The sequence below is a fragment of the Artemia franciscana genome, chromosome 20 (assembly GCF_032884065.1).
Source record: "Artemia franciscana chromosome 20, ASM3288406v1, whole genome shotgun sequence".
NCBI classification, from domain to species: Eukaryota; Metazoa; Arthropoda; class Branchiopoda; order Anostraca; family Artemiidae; genus Artemia; species Artemia franciscana.
This window is the reverse complement of record NC_088882.1, coordinates 24,003,566-24,030,253: the sequence shown is the minus strand read 5'-3', so window position 1 is coordinate 24,030,253 and position 26,688 is coordinate 24,003,566. Positions and strand designations below refer to the sequence as shown.

The window sequence follows — 26,688 nt, the reverse complement described above, 5'->3', positions numbered from 1 at the left end:
AGTGACCTGAATTTGGCACTCAAAATGTCAATATAGTGAGCATGCTGCATTTCCGCATCGCTCCAAAGAAAACAGAACTTCTGTAATGCGGATTTTTAAGATAGAAGAATCAAGTAAAGCTAATCAAAAATTGGATATCCCTAGTGATTCCAATGTTGCCATCAGCAAAAACTGACGGCCTAAATTATCAGTTTTTAATTTCATTTCACATGTTTATTCCACTGCCTTGAATACTTTATGCCAAAAATGCCGTTACATTCTATATTGTGGAAAGACGGCACATTTTCCTCCGATTTCTAGGATGCTCGATTTCAACACCCAAACCAGTGAATACAAAATCATCCTAATGTACCAGCGGATTGATACTCTGCTTGGCAGTACAAGACCCGGGGTTCGATTCCGGCTGCACCAAAGTAGGGCAAGAGTCTTGCTAACTTTCCCAGTAAAAATGATCCAGCAACAGTAACATCGACTCGACGCCTTAAGCACCATCTATGACTGTGGACGATCTTTACCTTTTTCATTGTATCTTGATATTGGTTCCAATATTACAGGCTACTAAAATACACCAATCAAATGCTCCTGTTAACTTACCGAGAATGGAGACCTTAGAGAGAAATTCCTCATACATTTTCCTTTTCCTGATTGTGGATCCCATCAATATTCTTCTATAGGAATCCCTATCTAATCCCCAGAGTTTTGTCGCTGTCCTGGCTTTAACAGTTGCAGCTCTGGGAGTTCCGTAAATCAAAGCCAATTCGCCGAAGGAGCCAAATTCTCCAATAGTTGTTACCAATTGCTCATTGACAAATACCTTAAAAAGATAAAATTGTGAGATATTTCTTTGTAAAAATGAGCCTGAATTGGAAAATTGCCAACGCTTAGAAAAACGCGAATAAACTTTAAGGGAATGGAAGGATTTTAGTTTATTTATTTGGCATTACAAACAGCGTAAAACACAGTGCTCATCGCTAAACAAACAAACGTCAATTGGGTTAGACAAATCATTAATAAGGAACCACAACGAAACACTACGATCTTATAATAAAACACGAAATCCAACATAACAGTAAAATTAATTAACAAGGAAAGGAGCAACAAGAAGAAAAATGCAGACGCACTATATCAAAGAGTGAACAGATTTTAGCCAAATGACGCTTTGTGAATTGAGCGCTTGAATTTTTAACGATTAGGCGATTCAAGTACTACTATGGAAGGCTGTTCCTCTCTCCCGTCTAATGAATTTATAGGGGGAAAAGACCAATAAGACAAGAAAAAAAGAAAAAAAAAACCAAGACAACCTAGGAGCGCTATAGCAAAGAATAAAGAGATTTTGGCAAAATGACGCGTTGCGAATTGGGCGCTCGAATGTTTAACGATTGAGTCATTCAAATACTACTATAAAAGACTGTTCCTCTTTTCAGTCTAATCAATTAACAAGGGAAAAAGACCAATAAGACAAAGAAAAGAAAAAAAATCCATGGCAACGTAATGGCGCTATAACAAAGAATGAACATATTTTAGCAAAATGACGCGTTGCGAATTGAGCGCTTGAATAACGATTAGGCGATTCACGTACTACTATGGAAGGCTGTCCCTCTCTCCAGTCTAATGAATTTATAGGGGGAAAAGACCAATATGACGAGAAAAAAGAATAGAAAAATCCATGGCAACGTAAGAGCGCTATAGCAAAGAATGAACAGATTTTAGCAAAATGACGCGTTGCGAATTGAGCGCTTGAATAACGATTAGGCGATTCAAGTACTACTATGGAAGGCTGTTCCTCTCTCCTCTCTAATGAATTTATAGGGGGAAAAGACCAATATGACGAGAAAAAAGAAAAGAAAAATCCATGCGAACGTAAGAGGGCTATAACAAAGAATGAACAGATTTTTAGCAAAGTGACGCGTTGCGAATTGAGCCCTAGAATAACGATTAGGCGATTCAAGTACTACTATGGAAGGCTGCTCCTCTCTCCAGTCTAATGAATTTATAGGGGGAAAAGACCAATATGACGAGAAAAAAGAAAAGAAAAATACATGAAAACGTAAGAGCGCTATAGCAAAGAATGAACAGATTTTAGCAAAAAGACGCGTTGCGAATTGAGCGCTTGAATAACGATTAGGCGATTCAGGTACTACTATGGAAGGCTGCTCCTCTCTCCAGTCTAATGAATTTATAGGGGGAAAAGACTAATATGACGAGAAAAAAGAAAAGAAAAATCCATGAGAACGTAAGAGCGCTATAACAAAGAATGAACGGATTTTTAGCAAAGTGACGCGTTGCGAATTGAGCCCTTGAATAACGATTAGGCGATTCAAGTACTACTATGGAAGGCTGCTCCTCTCTCCAGTCTAATGAATTTATAGGGGGAAAAGACCAATATGACGAGAAAAAAGAAAAGAAAAATCCATGAGAACGCAAGATCACTATAGCAAAGAATGAACAGATTTTAGCAAAATGACGCGTTGTGAATTGAGCGCTTGAATAAAGATTAGGCGATTCAAGTACTACTATGGAAGGCTGCTCCTCTCTCCAGTTTAATGAATTTATAGGGAGAAAAGACCAATATGACGAGAAAAAAGAAAAGAAAAATCCATGAGAACGTAAGAGCGCTATAGCAAAGAATGAACAGATTTTAGCAAAATGACACGTTGCGAATTGAGCGCTTGAATAACGATTAGGAGATTCAATTACTACTATGGAAGGCTGCTCCTCTCTCCAGTCTAATGAATTTATAGGGGGAAAAGACCAATATGACAAGAAAAAAGAAAAGAAAAATCCATGAGAACGTAAGAGCGCTATAGCAAAGAATGAACAGATTTTAGCAAAATGACACATTGCGAATTGAGCGCTTGAATAACGATTAGGCGATTCAAGTACTACTATGGAAGGCTGTTCCTCTCTCCAGTCTAATGAATTTATAGCGGGTAAAGACCAATATGACGAGAAAAAAAAAAGAAAAATCCATGAGAATGTAAGAGCGCTATAGCAAAGAATGAACAGACTTTAACAAAATGACGCGTTGCGAATTGAGCGCTTGAAAAACGATTAGGCGATTCAAGTACTACTATGGAAGGCTGCTCCTCTCTCCAGTCTAATGAATTTATAGAAGGAAAAGACCAATATGACGAGAAAAAAGAAAAGAAAAATCCATGAGAACGTAAGAGCGCTATAGCAAAGAATGAACAGATTTTAGCAAAATGACGCGTTGCGAATTGAGCGCTTGAATAACGATTAGGCGATTCAAGTACAACTATGGAAGGCTGTTCCTCTCTCCAGTCTAATGAATTTATAGGGGAAAAAGACCAATATGACGAGAAAAAAGAAAAGAAAAATCCATGAGAACGTAAGAGCGCTATAGCAAAGAATGAACAGACTTTAACAAAATGACGCGTTGCGATTTGAGCCCTTGAATAACGATTAGGCGATTCACGTAATACTAAGGAAGGCTGTCCCTCTCTCCAGTCTAATGAATTTATAGGGGGAAAAGACCAATATGACGAGAAAAAAGAAAAGAAAAATCCATGACAACGTATGAGCGCTATAGCAGAGAATGAACAGATTTTAGCAAAATGACGCGTTGCGAATTGAGCGCTTGAATAACGATTAGGCGATTCAAGTACTACTATGGAAGGCTGTTCCTCTCTCCAGTCTAATGAATTTATGGGGGGAAAAGACCAATATGACGAGAAAAAAGAAAAGAAAAATCCATGAGAACGTAAGAGCACTATAGCAAAGAATGAACATATTTTAGCAAAATGACGCGTTGCAAATTGAGCGCTTGAATTACGATTAGGCGATTCAAGTACTACTATGGAAGGCTGTTCCTCTCTCCAGTCTAATGAGTTTATGGGGGGGAAAGACCAATATGACGAGAAAAAAGAAAAGAAAAATCCATGAGAACGTAAGAGCGCTATAGCAAAGAATGAACAGATTTTAGCAAAATGACGCGTTGCGAATTGAGCGGTTGAAAAACGATTAGGCGATTCAAGTACTACTATGGAAGGCTGCTCCTCTCTCCAGTCTACTGATTTTATAGGGGGAAAAGACCAATATGACGAGAAAAAAGAAAAGAAAAATCTATGACAACGTAAGAGCGCTATAGCAAAGAATGAACAGATTTTAGCAAAATGACGCGTTGCGATTTGAGCCCTTGAATAACGATTAGGCGATTCACGTACTACTAAGGAAGGCTGTTTTTCTCTCCAGTCTAATCCATTTATAGGGGGAAAAGACCAATATGACGAGAAAAAAGAATAGAAAAATCCATGGCAACGTAATACCGCTATAGCAAAGAATGAACAGACTTTAGCAAAATGACGCGTTGCGAATTGAGCCCTTGAATAACGATTAGGCGATTCAAGTACAACTGTGGAAGGCTGTCCCTCTCTCCAGTCTAATGAATTTATAGGGGAAAAAGACCAATATGACGAGAAAAAAGAAAAGAAAAATTCATGAGAACGTAAGAGCGCTATAGCAAAGAATGAACAGACTTTAGCAAAATGACGCGTTGCGAATTGAGCCCTTGAATAACGATTAGGCGATTCAAGTACAACTGTGGAAGGCTGTCCCTCTCTCCAGTCTAATGAATTTATAGGGGAAAAAGACCAATATGACGAGAAAAAAGAAAAGAAAAATCCATGAGAACGTAAGAGCGCTATAGCAAAGAATGAACAGACTTTAACAAAATGACGCGTTGCGATTTGAGCCCTTGAATAACGATTAGGCGATTCAGTAGTACTATTGAAGGCTATTCCTCTCTCCAGTCTAATCAATTTAAAGGGAAAAAAGACAAATATGATGAGAAAAAAGCACAGAAAAATCCATGAAAACGTAAGAGCGCTATAGCAAAGAATGAACAGACTTTAGCAAAATGACGCACTGTAAATGGATCGCTTGAATATTTAACGATTAGATGATTCAAATATAACTACAAAAAGCTCTTCTATTCAGTCTAATCAATTAACAAGAAAATAGACCAATAAGATAAAAAATAAAATCTATGGCAACGTAAGAGCCTTATAGCAAAGAAGGAACAGGCTTTAACAAAATGAGGCATTGCGAATTGAGCGATTGAATCTTTCAAGATTTTAAGAGTTAAACACTACTATAGAGAGACTGTTTCTCTGTTCAGTCTAATCAATTAACAAGAAAAGAGATTAATAAGAAGAGAAAAAAGAAGAAAAATCTATGACTGTGTAACAGCATTATACCTAAGAGTGAACGCAAAATCATGCATTGCAAATTGGGCGCTTGAAAGTTTAAAGAATAGATGATTCAAATACTACTACTGTTTATATTTTTAATTGCTAATATCAACCAATTTTCGGCTATAGGAGGAGACACAAGATGGACCCAGTAACGGTTTTTCAATTGCTACCTTTTCTGCTTCTGGGACACCGGAACAAAATTTGTTCCGTCGGATTACTTATTCATCCCCGCTACCTTGCTATTTTTTAATTTTTTTCTCCAAAGGATTTCCGAGAAAACGCAGATTTGGAAGCAAGGTCAAAAGGTTCGTCTCATCTGAAGGGGTTGGCAAGACGGACCACCAGAGGGGGCAAGACGGACCATCATTTTGTAATCATCTTCGACTATATATTTCGTACAAACATATCAAGTAAATATTTATCAATCAAGTAATAATGTATCAATCAAGTATAATGTCCACATTGGCTTTTTATAACACACTGAAACCAGAAAAATCAACTCCAAATGTGTAAAGTGACACCTGCCTTGCCGTTCCTCCCGACGGGATAGGCTTTGGCAGTCTCATCAGAGCATCCTCAAGATTGACCCTTCCCTTTTCAGTCGTCTCTTAAAATATATAAGAGGGAAAAATCCTCTTCCAAAAGAGCACTTCAATCTCACTTTCAATCTCGTTTTTCACCAAGACTTTTGCAACAAAATATGACGTTATCCTGTTGCCAACTACTTTGACAAGAACAAAATCACCTTTTTCAATTTCTTCCGGTCTTAAAAAAGCCCCACCATCCTCCTCAGTATCTCCGGTGTGAAGGCTCTCGTCGCTGCTTGTATCGCTAAGCACGAAGTCCTCCTCCTCATCCAAGTCAGCCGTAATGGTTCTTTTTGCTGTTCCCTTCTGTGCAGGTCGACTTTTCTTATTTGACTTCTTGGCTTCTTTTATTTGATGTTCTGCTTAAAGGCGCTCTTTTTCTGGCGTGTCAGTGAGAATTTTAGAACAGAGCTTTTTGCGTCCTGTAGGTTTCTCTGACCTCGGTGAAGCTTTAGGAAACGGTCTGACGACTTCTGGCGTGACAGCCTTCGAAGCCATGTCGATTGTTAATGGTTGGAAGGTCAACAGGTTGGAGGGACCTCCTTCAGCTTCATCTGAACTGGTAGGAGAGGGGACTTCCTTGTAGGAAGGTATAAAGACGGAGGATATGTGCTTTTGGGCACGAAAATTTAGCAAATAGCTGAAGGGGAGAAAGAGATGTACTAGCCTGTTAAACAATAGAACAAATGTGGGCATCCCATTTCAAACCGCTAGTCAGTGTGACCCCTAAGAGTTTAGTTTTTGTTATAATTATTTCATTAGGTATTAGGATTATAAATGATGGCTTTGATTTAAGGAAACTAAAGGTCATAATATTAGATTTATGGGAGTTCACTTTCATTTTGACTAGGCTGCTTCACTTGCAACGTCTTCGAGAATTTCCATAAACTGCTCTTAATATTTCTTCTGCACTTTTCGAGCGATGACATGTCATCCACAAACTTGATATGTGCATTCTTGATACTCCAGCTAGCTCCTCGAGTCAACTTTGAGTCAAGTTGCCTGTTCCTGTAAGACTAGTCAGCTTAGATTCGAGAATTATGCAGCCAAGAAGGACCCTAGTCCGTCTTACCAACAAACCATATGTTCCGTCTTATCTGCAACAGACGCGATATCGAAAAACTGTCAGCAAACTCGCTATATGGCACAGAATGGCGTTACAGTTCAGGTCTAAAGAAAGCATAGAGTCGGAATTATTTGGTAGCAAAACCTCTAAAACATTGTATTTTCCAAACTAGAGATATCATAAAATATACTTCACATCAAACTTTTCCAAAACAGTCTCTTAAAACATCAGCTTGAGTTTTCTTGAAAACTCACCAACGAATCTTCTTGTTTTTTTGGCACAACAGAAGGCTAGATGGCTGTACCTTACTGTCACTACTAGATGGCAGTGCTACAAACCCCTGAATTTTAAAACGCAAAGGTTCGTCTTAACTGCAGGTCCGTCTTGGCTGTATCTCCCCCTACGTATTTGCAAAGAAAAATTGGCAATACATATTAGCCAATCTTCTTTATGGGTTTTTTCATATAAATTTTGTAATGGTGTTACCGCATTGTCAAATAATGACTAAAACTAAAGAACAAAGCAATTCCAGTGGTTTACGCATTAAATTGATGCATATTAATCATATTACTTTACCACTACAAACCTAAAGTGAAAGGATTTAGAACCTAGATAGCATTTGGAAATATAGAAGGTTACAAAAGTATGGATCCCAATTAATAGACTTTCTCTGTATGTCCTTAGTTCTAGGCTCATGTGTAATATTAAAAATGCGATTGAGGAGCTCTAGGCAGGTTATTCTAAGTGAGGTCAAATAAGAGATTTACATTAAACTTACTCAAACATCTTTTCAAAGTTAAGAGACAAAAAATAACACTTACTACGGCATCAATAAGATGTCATTTGATTTTAAACCACCGTGTAAACAGATACTTAGATATTATCAGACAGAAAAATGGGTCAATGATGAAATAAACCGAGTTTACCAACACCGATCTGGATTCATACCATTTGGTGGCTTAAAATTCTTCTGCAGAATACTTGAATCGCAGGCACTAGACAAAGGCAAATAAAAATTCATATCGTCAGCAAGCATTTTAAAAATACCATTTGGAGTCGAAGAAGACAGGTCGTTAACAAAAAAGCGAAGTAATATTGGACTTAGACAACTTCCCTGGGGTTCCTATTCAGTACATCAACTAGGAGAGAGAGTTTCCCACCAACAGTAAATTATTCCGCTCTGACATTTAAGGAATTGGCATTAAATGAAATGGTTCTAACGCCTACATGAAATGAAATACATTCTGTCAACAAATTTAAATACAGGCACTTATCAAATTCTTAAAAAGATCGTTTTATATACAATCAAAATGAATAAGTAAATCAAATAAACTCTGAACATCCACTCCGAATTTAAAAGTCCTTTTTGGCGAAAGCCATGATTAGCTCTGTTCCTAAACTTATTATCATAAAAAATATCCCTGAATCCAGGCAACAAATATCCTTTCCTAACTCGAAAAAAATCGATGGAATAGAAATTGGTCGACAATTACTAAAATTTCATCCTGTGTCTTTTTCTGACATTATAATATCTGGTCCTTTCTTTTCTTTTCTCAGTCAATTGTAAGAATTATTTCGCTCTGAACTGGTCTAAAAGGAAGACAAAAACGGGCATCTACACGCCAGTTTGAGTACTATATTGGTATAATAGCAGACTAGGTACAATTAGAGGGTGAGCGAGAGTAAAATAAAAAGGTAAATGTTTACTTTCGTTCCAAGTGCTCTAAAGTGCGTATTACTGCATATAGCAAGATTCTGACGATCACGTATTGTTTCTTTGTCATTATTAGACAGGCGCATCCATTTCTGGTTTACCCTCCTCCTCCATGAAGCAAACTAAAAGTGCATAAAGTGGGCTTGCTTACAGGTAACACTACCTATAGAGCGAAGTGTATTAGTCCATGAGCCCCGCGGACAGCGGGGCGAGGTCTTTATTCTATATTTATTCCCCAAAGAGTGATAAAACTCAAAAAAAGAAAGAAAAAACGAGTTTTATTAATAAATACAGAATACAGACCTCGCCCCAATGCCCGCGGGGCTAATGGACTAATACGCTTCGCTCTATAGGTAATGTTACCTGTAAGCAAGCCCACTTTATGTATTTTTAGTCTCGTTAGAGGGGGATTTTAGAAACCTAAGAAATGGATGCGCTTCTCTAATAATGACAAAGAAACAACGTGCGATCATCAGAATCTTGCTATATGCAGTAATCCGCACTTTAGAGCACATGGAACGAAAATAAACATTTGCCAATAAAATATTGGTAGGCAATATCATTTTATAAACCATACGCATGTGTCTGGTATCACCCTTGTCAAGGGGCTTCATCAGATCTCGTGTTTGGGCTCCTTCAAACATAAAGTGAAAGCACGCGCAGAAAAACATATATTGTTTTCAGGCGTTGCATTTCATAATAAAAACTAACGCATCAATTTTAAAGAACGGCTTTTGCATGTTCTCCATTTAAAAAGTCGTTTTTATAAGCGGAATGAATGAAAGTGGCAATATTTTGTCACAATGATGATATATATTGACATTATAGTTCTTAGTGTTTTTTCTTCCCCCCCCCCCTTTTTACGCTTAGACATAGGCAGTGACGGATCAAAGATTTGTTTTTTTTTGGGGGGGGGGCTGGGGTTTTCACTGTCTTTTTATATTGACGGACGCGAATAGTGCAAGAGCAATCACACCAAAGCAAACCACACAGAAGTCGAGTCCCTCTCTCCCGTACCCACCGCTGGACATAGGCACTTACATTTCATATAATCTCTCCCGTACCCACTGCTGGACATAGGCACTTACATTTCATATAAGCTCTAAACATGTACGGAAAACAGAAGAATTAAGAGAGAAAAATTTTAAGCCAAGAAGAAAAGAACATAATACAAAAGTTTTAGCCAAGACCTTTGATTCTTCCTCAGTGCAAAATGAAGAAACATACATAAAAACTAAATTTGTCTTATTATTTTGCTTTGAGCATTAGGCTCTATTCTATGTTTCTTCTTTTTGCACTAAGGGAAGCTGAGCGGAGGTCTTGGCCGAAATATTTGCGTTATGTTTTGATTTTTGATGGCTGAAAATTTATTATTCTTATAGGTTCTATGTTTCATTCCTTTATGTCACTTGCAGATTTTACTAAATACAATCATGGTGTTATCGGTAGCTGGAACATAGTAAAGACCGAACCACGGTTCATAGCAACCAAAAGAAAAACAAGAAAAAAAAAAACTGGCGATAGAAAGTTGTCATTTGTAGCAGATTTAGGAATGTTAACAGTTACCTCGATTATTCTTAGTTGTAAAATGTTATTTTGGAAAACAATTTTTGGGAATTCCGAAACAACAAGGAAAATCACTTTTTAGCATGGTCTTAATAAAGGGACATTCTTCTATATACATTTTTACTCAAGTGGATCTGAGTCGTCTTTTACATTTTGTGCTAAACAACCTTGGGATAGAAATAGAAGAAATGTAAGATTTGAAATATATTTCTTCTAAAAATATACAAGACGATTGTTATAACTTGTAATATCGCTCATTATTAGTAGTGGGTGCAAAATTACTTTTATGACAGCCTTAGCCGCTACTCCTTTCTTCCTTTAATGATTTAATACGACGAAGAAGTTTAACAGCAACCCTCCTGAGGGCAAGGTGCAGATACATGTTGCGCATTAGGGAATGTTTTCTAAACGATGCAGGCGTATGTTACGTAATAGGTACGATTTTCTTCAGGATTTCTTTATAGGGTTTGCTTAATTTTGATTGTTACGTAATAGGACGTGTTATAGTCCACTAGTCAAGTGGGGAAGATTTTTTAAGACATTTTCCTTCAAAACGTTTTTCAAGACGTTTCTAGCCATTCCAAGACGTTTTTTAAGACATTTTCTTCAAGACTTTTTCAAAGACACTTTTCTTCAAGACGTTTTTCATGACCTTTATAGACATTTCTAGACGTTTTTAAGACATTTTTCTTCAAGACGTTTTCTAAGACTTTATTCTTCGAGACGTTTTTCAGGATTTCTTTATGTAATAGGGGAATATTTACTTATGTTAAGAATTACGCAATATCGCATGACATGCAAGACTTCAGGGACCCGTGGTGAATCTCCGAAAGGTCTTAAAAACGTCCTGAAACGTCTTGAAGAAAAACATCTAAAAAACGTCTTGGAATGTTTTGAACGTCTTGAAGAAAAATGTCTTAAAATGTCTTGAAGAAAAATATCTTAAAGACGTTTTCTAATGTTTTGAAACGTCTTGAAGAAAAATGTCGTAAAAAAATTCCCCACTTAATGGACTCTAACACGTCCTATTACGTAACAACCAAAAGTAAACAAACCCTATTATGTAACAGCCAAAAGCAAACAAACCCTGCTACGTAACAACCAAAGAAATCCTGAAGAAAACATTCCCTATTACGTAATTAACACCTGCATCTTTTAGAAAATATACCTATTACGTAATATGTATCTGCACATTGCCCTAAGGGGGTCACTGTTAAACTTCTTTGTCATCTTAAATCCTTAAAGGAAGAAAGGAGTAGCAGCTATGGCTGTCGTAAAAGTAATTATGCCCCCACTACGATTATTACACGTAATGTTTTATCCACTAGAGACTTATCGAATTTTAAATCCTTGAAACTTAAAACCTCTTGAAGGCTGTAAGGAATGTATTCTTGGTATTTATTCCACTTCGAGATTGTTCTACATTCAAAATAATCGTCGACGAAGCTTCGAAATCAATGTTACGCCATATAGGTCTCCTGGTGTAATCAGTGCGAGCGAAGTTCTGAGGAGTTACTTTCGCCGACCCATCAAAATATACGAGCCTGAGAAAATTAGCCTTAGAAAAAGCCATAGTTATTATGTTTTTCGACTATGCTGAACAAAATGGCTATCTCAAAAAGCATCTGGAAGGTTTTCATGAAGGTATTCTTGGTATTTATTCCACTTCGAGATTGTTCTACGTTCAAACTAATCGTCGATGAGGTTTCGAAGTCAATGTTACCCCCTATAGGTCTCCTGGTGAAGGTAATCAGTGCGAGCGAAGTTCTAATGATTTACTTTCGCCGACGCACTCAAACAGTTCGTGATAACGAACTGTAGTAAGGACCGACCCAGCTCAATAGTAAACGAAAGTCTAAAAAACGGAATTTTGATACTAATACATACTTCAAAAGAATTTGATTTTTATGCTGATTTTAAATATATAAGTTTCATAAAATTTAGTCTCACCCATCAAAAGATACAAGCCTGAGAAAATTTGACTTATTGGGGAAAATAGGGGAAAACACCCCCTAAAAGTCATAGAATCTTCACGAAAACCCCAACATCGCATTCAGCGTATCAGAGAAGAACCGATCAAGGGCGCGTGTTTATTTTATTTATTTTTTTTTAAGTTTTTTTTCTCAGGGGTAATCGTATCGACTCAGTGGTCCTAGAATGTTGCGAGAGGTCTCATTCTAACGGAAATTAAAAGTTCTAGTGCTCTTTTTAAGTGACCGAAAAATTGGAGGGCACCTAGGCCCCCTCCCACGCTAATTTTTTTCCCAAAGTCAAGGGATCAAAATTTTGAGATAGCCATTTTGTTCAGCATAGTCGAAAAACATAATAACTATGTCTTTGGGGACGACTTACTCCCCAACAGTCCCTGGGGGAGAGGTTGCAAGTTACAAACTTAGACCAGTGTTTACATACAGTAATAGTTATTGGGAAATGTACAGACGTTTTCAGGTTGTTTTTTTTTGGTTGGGGGGGTTGAGGGGAGGGGACTACGTGGAACGATCTTTCCTTGGAGGAATGTGTCATGGGGGAAGAGAAAGTCCAAGAAGGGGGCACAGGATTTTTTAGCATTATTAAAAAAATAATGAAAAAATAAATATGAAAAAGTTTTTTTCAACTGAAAGTAAGGAGCAGCATTAAAACTGGAACGAACAGAAATTATTAAGCTTTTGAGGGATTCATCTCCTTCTAAATACCTCACTTTTTACGCTAAAGTACTTTGAGTAACTTCAACCATTCATTGTACGACCTTTGTGATTCTGGGGTCATTCTTAAAGAATTGCGACAAAATTTAAGTTTTAGTTTAAAGAGCGAGATATTAACAAGGGGAAAACCCCCCTCAAATACGTAATAAAAATACAAATAAGAAGTTCGTTACGTAAGTTGATTCGTGAAGTACGTATATTCTTTTACTAATAAAAACGTTCGTAACAAATAAAACGTTCTACCTTTTTAAGTAGCCAAAAAATTGGAGGGCAACTGGGCCTTCTCCTCCATCCCTTTTTCTCAAAATTGTCCAATCAAAACTAAGAGAAAGCCATTTAGCTAAAAAAAAAATTGATATGTAAATTTTGTTTTCAAACAGATCGTGGTAGCGAACTGTGATAAGGAGTGACCCGGGTCAATAGTAACCAAAACTCTAAAAAACGGAATTTTGATACCAAAAGTTACATCAAAAGTTACAAAATGTAAAATTTTGTATTTTTTGCCAGAAGACAGATCACGGATGTGAGTTTAATTGTTTTTTTTTTTGCTTTTTTTCCAGGGGTGATTATATCGACCCAGTGGTCCTAGAATATCGCGAGAGGGCTCATTCTAACGGAAATTAAAAGTTCTAGTGCCCTTAGTTCTAGTTCTAATTTTGTTTACTTATTCATGTGCGGTGAGCCAAAATCAAAACATGCATTGATTTAAAAACGTTCAAAAATTAAATTGAAAAAACAAGTTTTTTTACTGCAAGTAAGGAGCGAAATTAAAACTTAAAACGAACAGAAATTAGTCTGTATATGAAAGGGGTTGTCCCCTCCTCAACGTCCCGCTCTTAACGCTTAAGTTTGACTTTTTGTTACAGTTCTACTTTTTAAACAATAAAAAATGTAGCGTAAAGAGCGAGCCGTTGAGGAGGGGACAACCTCTTTCATATACGGAATCATTTCTGTTCGTTTTAAGTTTTAATGTTGCTCCTTATTTGCAGTAAAAGAAAACTTTTTTAAATTTAATTTTGGCAAGGATTGGACTGAAAGCTGAAAACTGCTAGGTCAAAAAGCTTCTGTAGAAACTAGGACGGCTTCATGGGACCGTCACAATGGGATGACACAATTATATAACGATGTTGTCTGGCGATTCAATGGGATAATATGAGCTTTTGGCACCCAACAAGAAGAAAAAAAGAAAATTCAATCCATAGGCCTGGTGGATTGAAACTTAAAAATATAAATTCAATCTTCGAATACTATAGCTCAACATGGCTCTTTAAAACTGCACGAAATGGCTACCTTAGCTATACTGTATTTTACATATTGGGAACTTGCTATTTATTAAAACGCCTTTTTTAAATTAAAAGTTGGTCGTGTGTTGCAATGTTTTGACTATTGCAGCCAAGTTCAGTTTTCGATCCGTGTAGAATGTTATCCTTTTTCTCAGTGGTTAAATAATAAGTTGCCAAATTTCTCAAACATACTGAAGTAAATTAGTGTATTAAGTCAAAGATTCATTGGAGAAAATTATCTACAATTTCAACTTACAGAAATATAGCTTACACAGAGTTAGAAGAAGTCATCATCGGCAATTACCACTTTGAAGTAGATACTGTTGGAGAGCCCTCTAACCTTATCTGAGAAACTTCACTTAAAATTAATACAACAAAGTGAAACCATGGAATCTAATCGGAGAAGTAATTTCTTTTAAATTCATTTCCATGAATCTATTGATTTGATCAATCACTTGAACACGCAGAATCAATTCTTAAAGCTTGCCTTACGTAGTTTAAATATTTTGCCATAAAAGAATACAGCTTTAAACTAATTCAAGGGTCCGCCAAAATCTTTTGTCGAAAAACGATCTTCGAGCCATATGAATTGTACAAATCGATCAATTTATACTATTGTATAGTGAGTCTTGGGAGCTTAGAGTTAAACAGATTGCCAAGAAACATCAGATTTTCAAATGTTAGGGGAGGTGGAAATTCTGTGGAAAGACCGGGGGTCGAGGGAAAAGGCAGCCCCACCCAAAACTCTGGGCAACTTAGAAACCCTAAAAACAATATGTATGTAGGAGGCTGCAATCTTCCCAACGCCATTTCCCTTTTTATTCAATGCTCTAACTCAGATGGAATACTCTTAACACAATGCTTAAGCTCAGATGGAGACAATATAAAAATTTACTTACTTTTCTCACATTGCTTTGAAAATGAGGGGGCTTACTTTAATACAAACATTAAAATTTTGAGTTCAAATCTTTTAGAAGACAAACGATAAATAAAAGAACTTGCCATTCCTAACGGGCTATATTTACTGCTTTCTAAAATACTTTCAAAAATACAATAGCACAGCTTTAAAACAAAGAATAGGCAAATGACAAATAAAAGAAACTTGACATTTCCAACAGGCTATATTTACTGCTTTCTAAAATACTTTCAAAAATACAATAGCACAGCTTTAGGACAACGGTTAGCTTTAAAATAGTTTCTAAATTAGTTTTAGTTTTAATTCACTCTTTACTTATATTTGTTTAAATTAATATCGACATACAACAGAACTTGATTTGTTGATCGGTAAGACTAACGCTATCGCAACACAGTTATCGTCAAAATACCATCTTTAAACTCCTTTAAAAGGACTTCCAACCGTTTTACAAGGAGGGAATGGGAACCGCCAAGAATAATTGTACCATCGTTATTACTGGCATTACGTCAGAACTATATCATACGTCATTATTGTTTCATCATCATAATGAACATTACGCCAAACAAGATAAGTAAGAAAATTACAAGTCAGCTTTACCTCAACTTCGCCAGAGTCGATGACGTAAAAATTGTCACCTTCGTCTCCTTGTTGGATAATTTTCTCTCCAGGTGACGCCGAGACTGAGAACATGGCGTCAAAAATGTCAGATCTTTCATTTTCATCCAAATGACTAAACAGAACATTCTTGTCAATTGAACGGGCTAAGGCTTCCATGGTTTTGTAATCTTTTGGAACGATCTGCATAAAAAGGGCATAAATTATTTTTATACTTCAAAGGGATCGAGGGGAAAGAAAAACATAGAAAGATAATAGTTCCTTCAATTGGGGGGAGGGGGTATTCTCCTCCATCCCAGGATTCCCCCTAGATATTGACAAGCAGCTTTTTCAGTATTTTCATTTAAAACGTTTTTTTTTTAGTATTTTCACAGAAAAAAGCCCCTTTCGCATATTTTGATAAGTACATTATTCTAGATTTTGAAAATTGCCCGTCCCCTCCTAATGTCGGTGGATTGACGTTGGTGAAAGATAAATAGAGAAAAAGCAGGCAGCTCCAAGACAGTGAGTAAAAAACAACATGGAAAACAAGGCAGTGAAAAAACTGTAAGGATTCATGATTTTAAAACCCCATGGAATGCTCTACAGAAATGAAGAGCCAATAGAAACCTAGTATCCAACAAGAAATAATCATGAATAATTTAAGAAAATACTATTTTCAGTTTATTTAATTTTGAGTGTCTATAGTTCATGGTTACCCCCATGGGGGTAACCTAGTAAAGAACGAACCTTAGCCCATAGTAAGCTAAACTTTAAAAATGCGTTTTGGAAAAGAAAACTGTCGATTGAGGAAGAATCGGCATTTGAACATGATTCAGAAATGGTAGTTATAATTTCTATTAACCTATTTATGAAAAGTGTGTTGCAAAAATAAATCCATAGGAATTTCGAAATAAAAGCTTTACTATTAAAATCAGAATAGCCAAAAATCCCATTTAGGATAATCACAGTTCAAATCATTTTCTGACATGAGACGTAGTAATGTACCTCCTTTTTTCTGTTACGGCTATTGAGGCACTGAAACATCATAATGACGTTTAAGGGCTCATTTGAAAGGGAATTGCTATACGTGGTGCCTTTTACAAGCACTAAAGCGGAAAAAATAAAATAAAATGTAATTTTTGGCAAAACCTGCATCTTCATATACAAGATGATGTACCATACATATCGTTAGAGAAGATAATATAATTATAGAATGAATGTGACTCCAATTTACGGGAGATGGTCCGGACACACAACAGGTTGGAAAAAGCCTATTAAGATAGTTACTTTAAGCAAGAGAATATGAAACTTTTTAAGCAAACGTGGACTGTAAGCCATATTGCATCGCATTGAAACCACTGAGTCCAAAAACTATAACAACTGTTCTTGTTTCTTGTAAAAACTATTACTTCCAGCTTTTTTTTAATATCTGGCTTTCCCTGAACTACTGACATTACCATGTTTTAAGATTTTCTGTAGAGAAGAGTAGCCGACAGTTAATGTTAACAGCGAATTCTTCTTAAAGATAGTTTGCAATAGGGAACACAATGTTTTGTATTGTGAGTAGCACATTTACACCTTTATCATTTTTTGTCAAATTTGTCAAAATTATTGGGTGCGAGGATTAAAGGTATGACGGCTTTCTACGTAAGTTATTACGGGTTTTCAAATATTTAAATAAATAACAAATGATTAGATGATTTGTGTTTAATATGTTGCGGGGAACTATTTTTTGTTTATTTTTTTTTGTATATTTATGTTTTGTGTATATTTATCTGATGCTGTAGGCTTGTATTTACTTTGGCTTGATTTATTTTTATTTGGTCAGTGCAGACGTATGTAACACTGTCATTGCTAGTTTTTATTTTCGTAGTGTATGTAACATTGTCAGTGCTAAAGTATGCCACCAGGCATTTGCACTGGTTTGTCATATTTATTTATGCAATTGTCGCAAATAAAAAATTATCTATCTATCTATCTTCTCTCCTCGTCACTTCTACAAGATTAATGGTCCGACATCTTTCCAAGAGCAAAGAAAATGAGCAAGTCATGGAAAGTTAACAAAATCCTTAAACATTTTCTTCATTATGGCTTTTCAGGTGAATAATTCGTGCGCTTTTACTTTTTCCGGCAGCTCAAGTCTCTGCTGGCACTTTTAAGGCTAATTTTAAGTATAATGTTAAGTCGACAAATTTAACTGGCTTTCTTTCGGGAAAGTCTAACCTGGTGAACAAAAGATGTTTTCACTAGACCGCCATTTTCTAAAAAAAGACATAATGAAAATTATATTGTATGATGGCTTCTCCCTCAACCTAGTAAAGATCGAACCCTAGCCCATAGTAACTAGAAATTTAAAAACGCGTTTTGAAAAAAAATGTAACACAAGAAATACTCTAAAAATCTATGACAACACTTTCAAAATAGATGACGATATTTCAAAAAATGAGGTAACAGAGTCAAAAACATGACACCATGCCTTGAAGAAGCAACTTTTCAGAAGATACGCGTGCTATACCATCTTCCATATGAAGATGCCGTTTGTGTCAAAATTGAACGTATTTTAATTTTATATTTCGTAATTACTCATTCACAACGAGATTTTATTAATACCGAAATTTAGCTAGCATCAATTGTAGCCAATCATCATCCTCTGTGGAATTTTTGAGCCAATGAAAAAACTGGGTAAAATGGCCCATTAACCAATTTCATTAAAAGGGATTTTCATACATCCTTTGGTGAGTATACCCTGTGTTACTCCTCATATTGGGGATCGAGTTGGAACTTTCACGAAAAGCTTTCTTTTTTTCTGGAGCTGGGGTGGAGGGGACTTAATTTTTTTTAAGTTGCAAGCTAGTTTCTTCTGTTTTCCATACAAAACCGTATACATCATGGTTTTTTAATCGTTCTACAGGCTCCTCTTCATCCCCAACATCCCCTTCACCGGATAAGGTTGAAATTTAATATAAGAGCTCTGAGACATGATATCCTTCCAAACATCAAGTTTCATTAAGATCCGATCACTCCTTCTTAAGTTAAAAATACCTCATTTTTCTAATTATTCAGAATTACCCCCCCCCCCCTCCCACTCCCCCAAAGAGAGCGGATCTGCCCCGGTTATATCAATCACGTATCTAGGACTTGTGCTTATTTTTCTCACCAAGTTTCATCCCAAACCCTCCACTTTAAGCGTTTTCCAAGATTTTAGGTTCCCCCCTCCAACTCCCCCAATTTCACAGGATCTGGTCGGGATTTAAAATATGAGCTCTGAGACACGATATCCTTCCAAACATCAAATTTTATTAAGATCCCATCACCCGTTCATAAGTTAAAAATTACTTCATTTTTTTCTATTTTTTTCCGAATTAACCGGCCCCCACTCCCCCCCAGATAGTCCAATCGGGAAAACGACTATTTCTAATATAATCTGGTCCGGTCCCCTATACACATTCCAAGTTTCATCGTCCTAGCTTGCCTGAAAGTGCCTGAAGTAGCAAAACCGGCACAGACAGACATACAGACCGACAGAATTTGCGATCGCTATATGTCACTTGGTTAATACCAAGTGCCATAAAAAGGAATAATAAGAAAATAAAGAGAGAGCAATTTCTGTGGGCAGAAAAAGTGACAAAACATTGATACACATTAGACTGACATGGCCAGAAGCGCCAAATTGGGCTATGGGAAAGGGAGCAGTTACCCACTCTACATTTTTACCCCTCCCCCTTTAGATTATGAAAAACATCTTTTTGGATATTGTTATTGAAAATACCTTTTTTTGGTATTTTCACTGAAAAAATTGCAAAAATAATTATACTGCCACCCTAAAGTATACCAATTTTTTGAACAGGCACCCATAGATATATCAATTAGGGATTTGAAACCCAAAACTAAAAGCTCTAGATACTGAAGATAAACATTCTGAATTATGTATTAAATCAATAAACACCACAATAGACTGGTATCTTATCCACAGACTCACAATTAAAAAGAAACAGGAACATTCTTAATCAAAATACAATAGGAAAGGGATTTTTTTTTTTTCAATTGATATGATAGAAGGAAAAACCTTTCTGGCTGGTGAAACAAGGAAGCCTTACGATGCTCCGGTACTGGATTTTAATAAGAAAAACATTTGGGTCATGTGTCATCATGCTGAGTAAAGGACTAGTTTCAAACTTTATGAGTACTTTTTTCTAATCACTTTAACTTGTTTGTGCTTTTTCTCGGTTAGGTTGAGATTCAAAATGAACAAAATTTAATGGGTTGCAAACGAGACTCACCAGAATGTACTTTTTAATCTTTCAGGTCATTTTTAAGAGTCAACCATCAGAAAGTGCTTTCAGATTGCGTGAAACAATCGTATCATGGAAGTGTTATATTTTTAAAACCTGGTCCCTGGACTAGACTGTTGCTAAAATTTGTCGAAAAATCAAAAGCACGATATTGCCATTAAAGCATTTGTTTTATTTTGCAAAATAAGGAACTTCAATTGACAGTAGTAACCATGCTTTTACAGCTAAAAACACACTAAACTGTCCTTGATAGAAGAGATGGAAAATTTGATTATGTGGTTTACTTAAACATAACATATTTTCACAAGTTTTACTCAAAATGTGAAAGTAATTTTTAAACCTTTAAAAGGAGGAAGATTAACAAACATGTATAATTACAGATTGTCTGCATTTGTTTCATTTTAGCAAATTTCTGGTTGGCCAAAGTGCGACTGAAGCTTTGGCTTTGCAGGGCTTGGGGTAAGGACAACTCCGTATTATCTAGGGCCGAAAAGGTCCCTTTGAACTTTTAACAGTTTACTTAGGCCTTTTTATTTCCTTTTATTTAAAAGAATTGCGACATTACGAGTGTGGTCTGTGGAAAGCTTTTAGAATAATATTTGATAATAAAAAAGGAAAGTTATTAAGCCAACAAGCTGAACAAGATTAACATTAATTTATTCGGCTCTATATCAGGTAATATAGTGTTATTACAGATTCACTGAGTGTGCCAAAATTTGATCCCATTCCTTTAATTTTTTTTTCAGTTTCAGCAGTTTCATTTGAGTCATCCACTTTTTAAATTGGCTTACTCTGCAAGACAGCGCACAAAGGAATGCGAAAAAGAATAATTATGATATCCCAAAAGTCGAAAGTTTTATTTCAATTTTTCGCTTCGAAGTTGCTCGCTGGGCTTCGCAGGAAAATTAAGACAAAATCTACCACTATGCTCTCCCAAAATCTGTCACAGGAGAGTACCGACTATTTTGTTGATAATATATACAGTGCCAGGGCCCATCACTGAACACGCTTCTATAGATGGATTCTCATTGTGTTGCGGAGCAACACTACTGCTTTCGTAGTTTTTTTTTTTTTTTTTTGTTTTTTTTTTCCACCGTGATCAGCGACCTGTAGCTCCGAAGTGGTAAGAGTTAAAAATTTGAGATTTTTCAGAGGGAAGGGAAACGTGAAACAGAGTAAAAAAGTTCCAGAGAAGTTCCTAAAATTTCTAACAGTTTTCCATAAAAAAAAAATAAAACCGTTTTTTTCTTAGAAACTCTGCGTTCGATGTCTGGCGTCAAGTTAAGACGACCCTAGCTTCGGAAATAAACTTGTTAGAAATACAGTTATGCTGAACTCATGTAGAACTTTCATTTGTCTCTTCGAGAACCGGAGCACAAAATTCCGTAGCTCTTACAGATTTCCCGGAAATAATTCCGGAAAAGTCCATCTCGTTCCGATTTTTTTTGGAATTTTCTCAAATTTTTGATTTTGATGTTTCTTATATTTTTATCGAGTAGTGCTATGAAAAGTATGCAAGAAGAAGTGAAGTGTTCTATATACCAAGTTGCTTCGTTCTCTAAGAAATAATTTTCGAAGTTTCGACGTTCTAGAGGTAACTTCTGTTCTGGACCAGCTAGAATTTTTTTTCCAACGCGGTTCGACAGGTCTCGATCTCCTAACAACTGGAGCTTACAATAGTTTTTCCGAAATAAAATTCCTTCTTTGGGTTTTTCTATTTGGAAGTTTTGTCATGCCCTCGGGGCAATTTAAATTTTTTGGTGAATTTGGTTTGTTTTATATTTTCCTAGCTTAGACCATCAAAAGTTAAGCAGAAAACTATAAGACGTTATTTCCGTATCTCTTTCAGATTTCCCGGAAATAATTCCCGAAATGTGCGTCTCGAAACATAATACTTCGAATTCAGAATATTCAGAATTGTCTACTGTGTTATTGTGTTATTCTCGTTTATTTCTGGACCAGCTAAACATTTTACCAAACTCAGTTTAGTAGGAGCTCGAAATAAAACCATATCAAAGATGCTTCAAGATAACAATCGAAGCCGCATTAGAAAAATGTCCTCTGAAGGACATAATGGAGACTGTTGCTCCGCAACTGTGTCCCGTAGGGCACAGTTGCACGTGTTGCTCCGCAACTGTGCCCTAAGGAACAGGGCACAGTTGCTGCAACACTTCCCGTTGCACAGGCAACGGAGGTCTAGTTGTCGCTTGTCTTCTAAACGCAGACAATTTGAGATAATTTCCAGACTTTTCATATGGGAGGCTTTTCATAAGATATTTGATTATTAAAGCAAGCCCGATTCCTAACAACGATATCTACTAAACTTCAAACTTTTAGTTTTCTTTTTTAAGTTTTTTTTTTTATTGTTGTGATTCCTTGTTAAAATATATACAAATATTTTTGCAATTACCACCCGCCGGGCCCCGGCAGTCGGTACGTAGCAGCTTCTATATATGGATTCTCATTGAAAAGACAGCAGTATGAAAAGACATTAAATTGCGTAAAGATCAAAAAACTAATAACTGCAAAAATATTTGTATATATTTTAATGAGGGATTACAACAATTCAAAAGCCTCAAAAAAGAAAACCTTTGGAAGCAACAAGTTATATAATATTCAGTAGGAAGGCACAAAAAATAAAGTTTGCAATTATTACAAATGATAATTCTCTATTTTGACAAGGGATTACAACAATTCAAAAACCTTAAAAAAGAAGACCAAAAGTTTAAAGCTTAGTACAGGGGTTTGGAATAATTCATGCTCACTAGAAAAGGAACTTGACCACCTTTCAAGGGACTTTTAGGAGTGAAAAAGAGGGACCAATAGGGACCAAAATGAGAAGGGATTTTGATTGCCATTCATGGTCAAAATATTCCTTTACTCAGGAATCAGAAACGGTGGCCAAGTTACACTAAGAATTATCATATTCATGAGCCTTGGAAGGAGCTTATTTTTCATGGAGAGGGGTCAGTAGTCTTTTTTTCCATTTTCTGTTCGTTCAAACTTTCAGTTACATTTATATATATATATATATATAAAAAACTTGAAGACTAGAAACAAGTAAAAACAATCTATAAGACTCCAGCTTGCGATCTAACTCATTCACTTCTTTGACTTCCTTGAGAGATTTGGGAACTTGCTTACCAGGTTCAACTTCCTCTTTTGCGTGTCCTTTTCAGCCTGTTCTTTTTCATCTGTTTCGTTTTTTCGTCTTCTCACTTTTTCATGGCATTCTCTAGCAGGGAATTGGCCATGATCATCTCCACATAATCCTTTGAAGCCACCCCTCGCTATAAGCTATCGGTGGCCTCTTTCAAGAGAGCATCAACACTTACTCGTTTTTGTTTTTATGATGCCCGCTTTTCTTGAAACGATTCCCCAAGTTTATCTAGCTCTTTTTTCGCTCGATTTGTCAACTAAGTGAAGCCCCCTTTCTTTCTCTTTGTCTTGGACGTTATGTTCAGCAGCTTGCTTTTTGCATTGCTCTCCAAACAGTCTTGGTATTTTGACCAAGTCAACCTTTCAAGTTTGCCTCCAATTCAATTCGTGTTCAATTCGTCAATCACACAGTTTCGCATTCAGAAATCTTTCTGACATGAAGGCTCTGTCTGATGGAAGAAATGTACCTGAGAGCGAAAAACCCCTTTCTACGTCAGTACTACCATACGACAATGTCAACGAAGCTTTTACAAGCTTCGACAAAAGCGTACACTTTTGTCCACCAAAAGCATCCGTAACAGAGAAGATTTGATGCCAGTAATGGTTGATGCATGATGGCGTCGGTTCTTCTGAGTCCTCGGCTTACAGCAATATCCATTCACTATTAACATCGTTAACACTTGCTCCTAAAGGGATATCTCAAGTAAACACAACTATATTTTATAGACTTCTAGCTCCTTTCCTTTCCATGCGATTCAGGCCCCTAAGCACTCCGAGAAGACTACTAGAAGAGAGGGGTACTTATTGATCAAGAAATTGGCAGTTGCCTTGAAATGCCTTCGGGCCCTTTGGTGGATTCCCTGCTTATCTGCCAAGGCCAATTTCTTAGCATCTAAAGCAAGCTGAACCTGTTCACCTACAATAATATGCTGCAGAACTGTGTCCAAGTTCTCAAGGAAACTAGAAGAAATTTCATCAGCAGACATGAGAAAGTTTGGATTTCAGAAGTCTCGCCAAAACAGTAAGAAGTAAGTTTTTCAGCTTGGAATGAGAGTGTGCACAAGGGGTTCGTTCTTCTGAAACGCAGCTAGGAATGCCGTAAAAATCTCAAACCATGAATACACAAATTCGAGTTCTACAAGCATATCTTTCCTTTTTAGGTAGCTTATAACCTTGAGGTAATTTTCTGACGACATGTCATTCTTCAAATGTCTCTTCAATGGCACATAATGCAAAAACATACTCCAAGAGTGCCAGCCACTGATCAAGCGCTTGGAAAACAGCAGGACCCAACGTCAGCCACCTTGTTGGGACGTACTTAATGGAACTATTGTATAAGGCACCTTTATTTTTCTGGCATTTTCTAAAATCACTAGGTCATTCAGGCAAGCGTAGTAAAAAAAATACAAAGTTGGATGACTCATTACAAATTTCCTCGAGTCCTTTCATAAATTCATTGTGCACAACATGGATGTTTCATGTTCGAATGTTTTTATAAGCTCTTTCAAAGACTTATTGTTCTTCAATGCATTCATTTGCAATCATACCTTTTAGTTAACATTACGCCATCGCTGCCTATAATTATTAGTCCTTCGAAAGGTAAAATCTAGCTCCAAATGAATGACATCAGCTCTTTTATAATGTCATCACCAGTTGCATGCCCCATGAAATATGTCACCAGATTGTGGCCCAAAAATCTTTTTCAACAGGACCAAAAGCACACTCTAGTCTTTAGCCCCTTTTTCCTCCATTGTTTGTAGCTCTGTCGTATTCAAGAAAGGTGAGCTTCACCTATGTCCTTCATAAGATTCTGTTTACAATGTGGGTGAAGTGGATCGGTTATCAAGTACAAAACCTTCTTTGAACTCATTGACATCCTGGGTAATAGCTAACCAAGGAACATGGCTTCAAAGACATAGAAGCTTGGAAGGACTGAGTACCCAGATGATTTCCGCTATATATGCAGCATTTCTGTCACAAAACATATCACGAGTTTTACTTCCATGTCAGCTAATGGCTCTTCTGATTGGGATTGTTACCTACCAGATCCATACAATCGTAACTATGTCATTAACATAAATCATAACCTGTTTCTTGTGCTCATCTGATGAAGCATGCTGATTCCAGGTGGAAAAGCCTTTGTGACAGCTAAAGTTTTTCCCACATGTTTTGCAGCAAAAAGAAAAATTATTATTGCCAACCCTACATAATTCATTTATCTTTCTGCCAATCATATCTTCTTTACTTAACCAGGATCTACAAAATTTGCACTTGGCCATTTTCTTTTCTAAATACATAAAAAGAAATACGTTTAAGTTCATCAAAAAAACACAAAGTCCAAGAATTTGGCATCTGGATATTCTACGCATGGTACTCTCCTCTTCTCACTCAACCTGCTATTAGTTTATCAACTAACCCTATAGAGAGAATATATGATTTGTGCCATTGTAATACAAGTCAATTTTAACAGATTTATACTGGTATGATCCGTTTTATAAAGCTATAGTAAATTATCCATCCTTGAGCATTACCACAAAATGACCAATCCCTCCCACCCACCCTCTAGACCAATGTTACTCTCTAAAGTCTCTATCCTTGAATTTTAGCACAATGTGAACCAACTTTTGCACCCAACATAAAGACCAAGTTTGGACTGTTATTAGCTGCCTATGTTTACAACAGTTAATAGACACTGAAGCCACAGACAAAGTTCCTACTGTTGTCGCTCCTTGCTGAACTATGATACCATAACCAAGTGGTCTTTACAGCCAGATATGTGGAGATTTTATATTATCTAAAGAGAATCTTTCAAGTACATCATGCTTCGATTTTAAATATACCATGTTCCCAAAGAGGGAATTTTAGGTATTTCTGGGAGTCAAGGGACTTTTTAGATAAAAAGGGACTTGGAAGGGACTTGAGCCAAAAAAGTGGATTTAGGGACTTTTAGGGACTAATTCTACGCCCTGTTAGTAAATATCGTTGTTAGAAATCGGACTAGCTTCAAAAATCAAATATCTTTGAACAGGTCCAGTATGAAAATACATTAAATTCAGTAAAGAGCAAAAAAATGGTAATTGCAAAGATATTTGCATATATCTTAACAAGGAATTACTTCAGTTCAAAACACTTGAAAAGAGATACGCCCCGGCTGTCTCGCAAACGAATACCCTATTTATTTCTTGTTTACTGTTCGTCGACGACACAGCTTTGGTGGCCCAGTCAGCCGAGGGACTCCAAACACTCCTGAATTCAGCTGAAGCTTACTTAAAATCGAAGAAGTTGAATCTAAACGCATCCAAGAGTTATCTTCCACACTAGGAAGCCCGAAGGACACAATGATTTTTCAGTTGCTCATAAAGGTGAGTCAATAAATTTAGCCCCCAGATACAAGTACTTGAGATTCGTAGTCGCAGCAAATGGTTACTGGACCGAATAGATTAAATTCACAATTTCACGTGGATAGACAGCCGCTTGTGCTCTACTTGGACAAAAATGCATAAGGGAAATTAACAATATTGAGATACACAAGTATCTTTAGTTCATGGCTAAAGTCCTACCAGCTGTCCATTATGGGTGTGAGTTGAGGGGAC

General features: G+C 36.6%; 1 protein-coding gene across 4 annotated transcripts in view; it reads right to left on the bottom strand.

Annotated features, from left to right (window-relative positions):
* LOC136039935 (cAMP-dependent protein kinase type I regulatory subunit-like) overlaps positions 1 to 26,688 on the bottom strand; it is a 95,108-nt gene that overhangs the window by 31,293 nt on the left and 37,127 nt on the right. For all 4 annotated transcript variants that reach the window (XM_065723933.1, XM_065723935.1, XM_065723936.1 and 1 more), the window contains exons 3-4: positions 15,645 to 15,845; positions 595 to 814 (exon numbers count right to left, since the gene is read on the bottom strand). In XM_065723933.1, the coding sequence (XP_065580005.1) occupies positions 595 to 814; positions 15,645 to 15,845 (421 nt within the window). The remainder of the gene's footprint in view (positions 1 to 594; positions 815 to 15,644; positions 15,846 to 26,688) is intronic.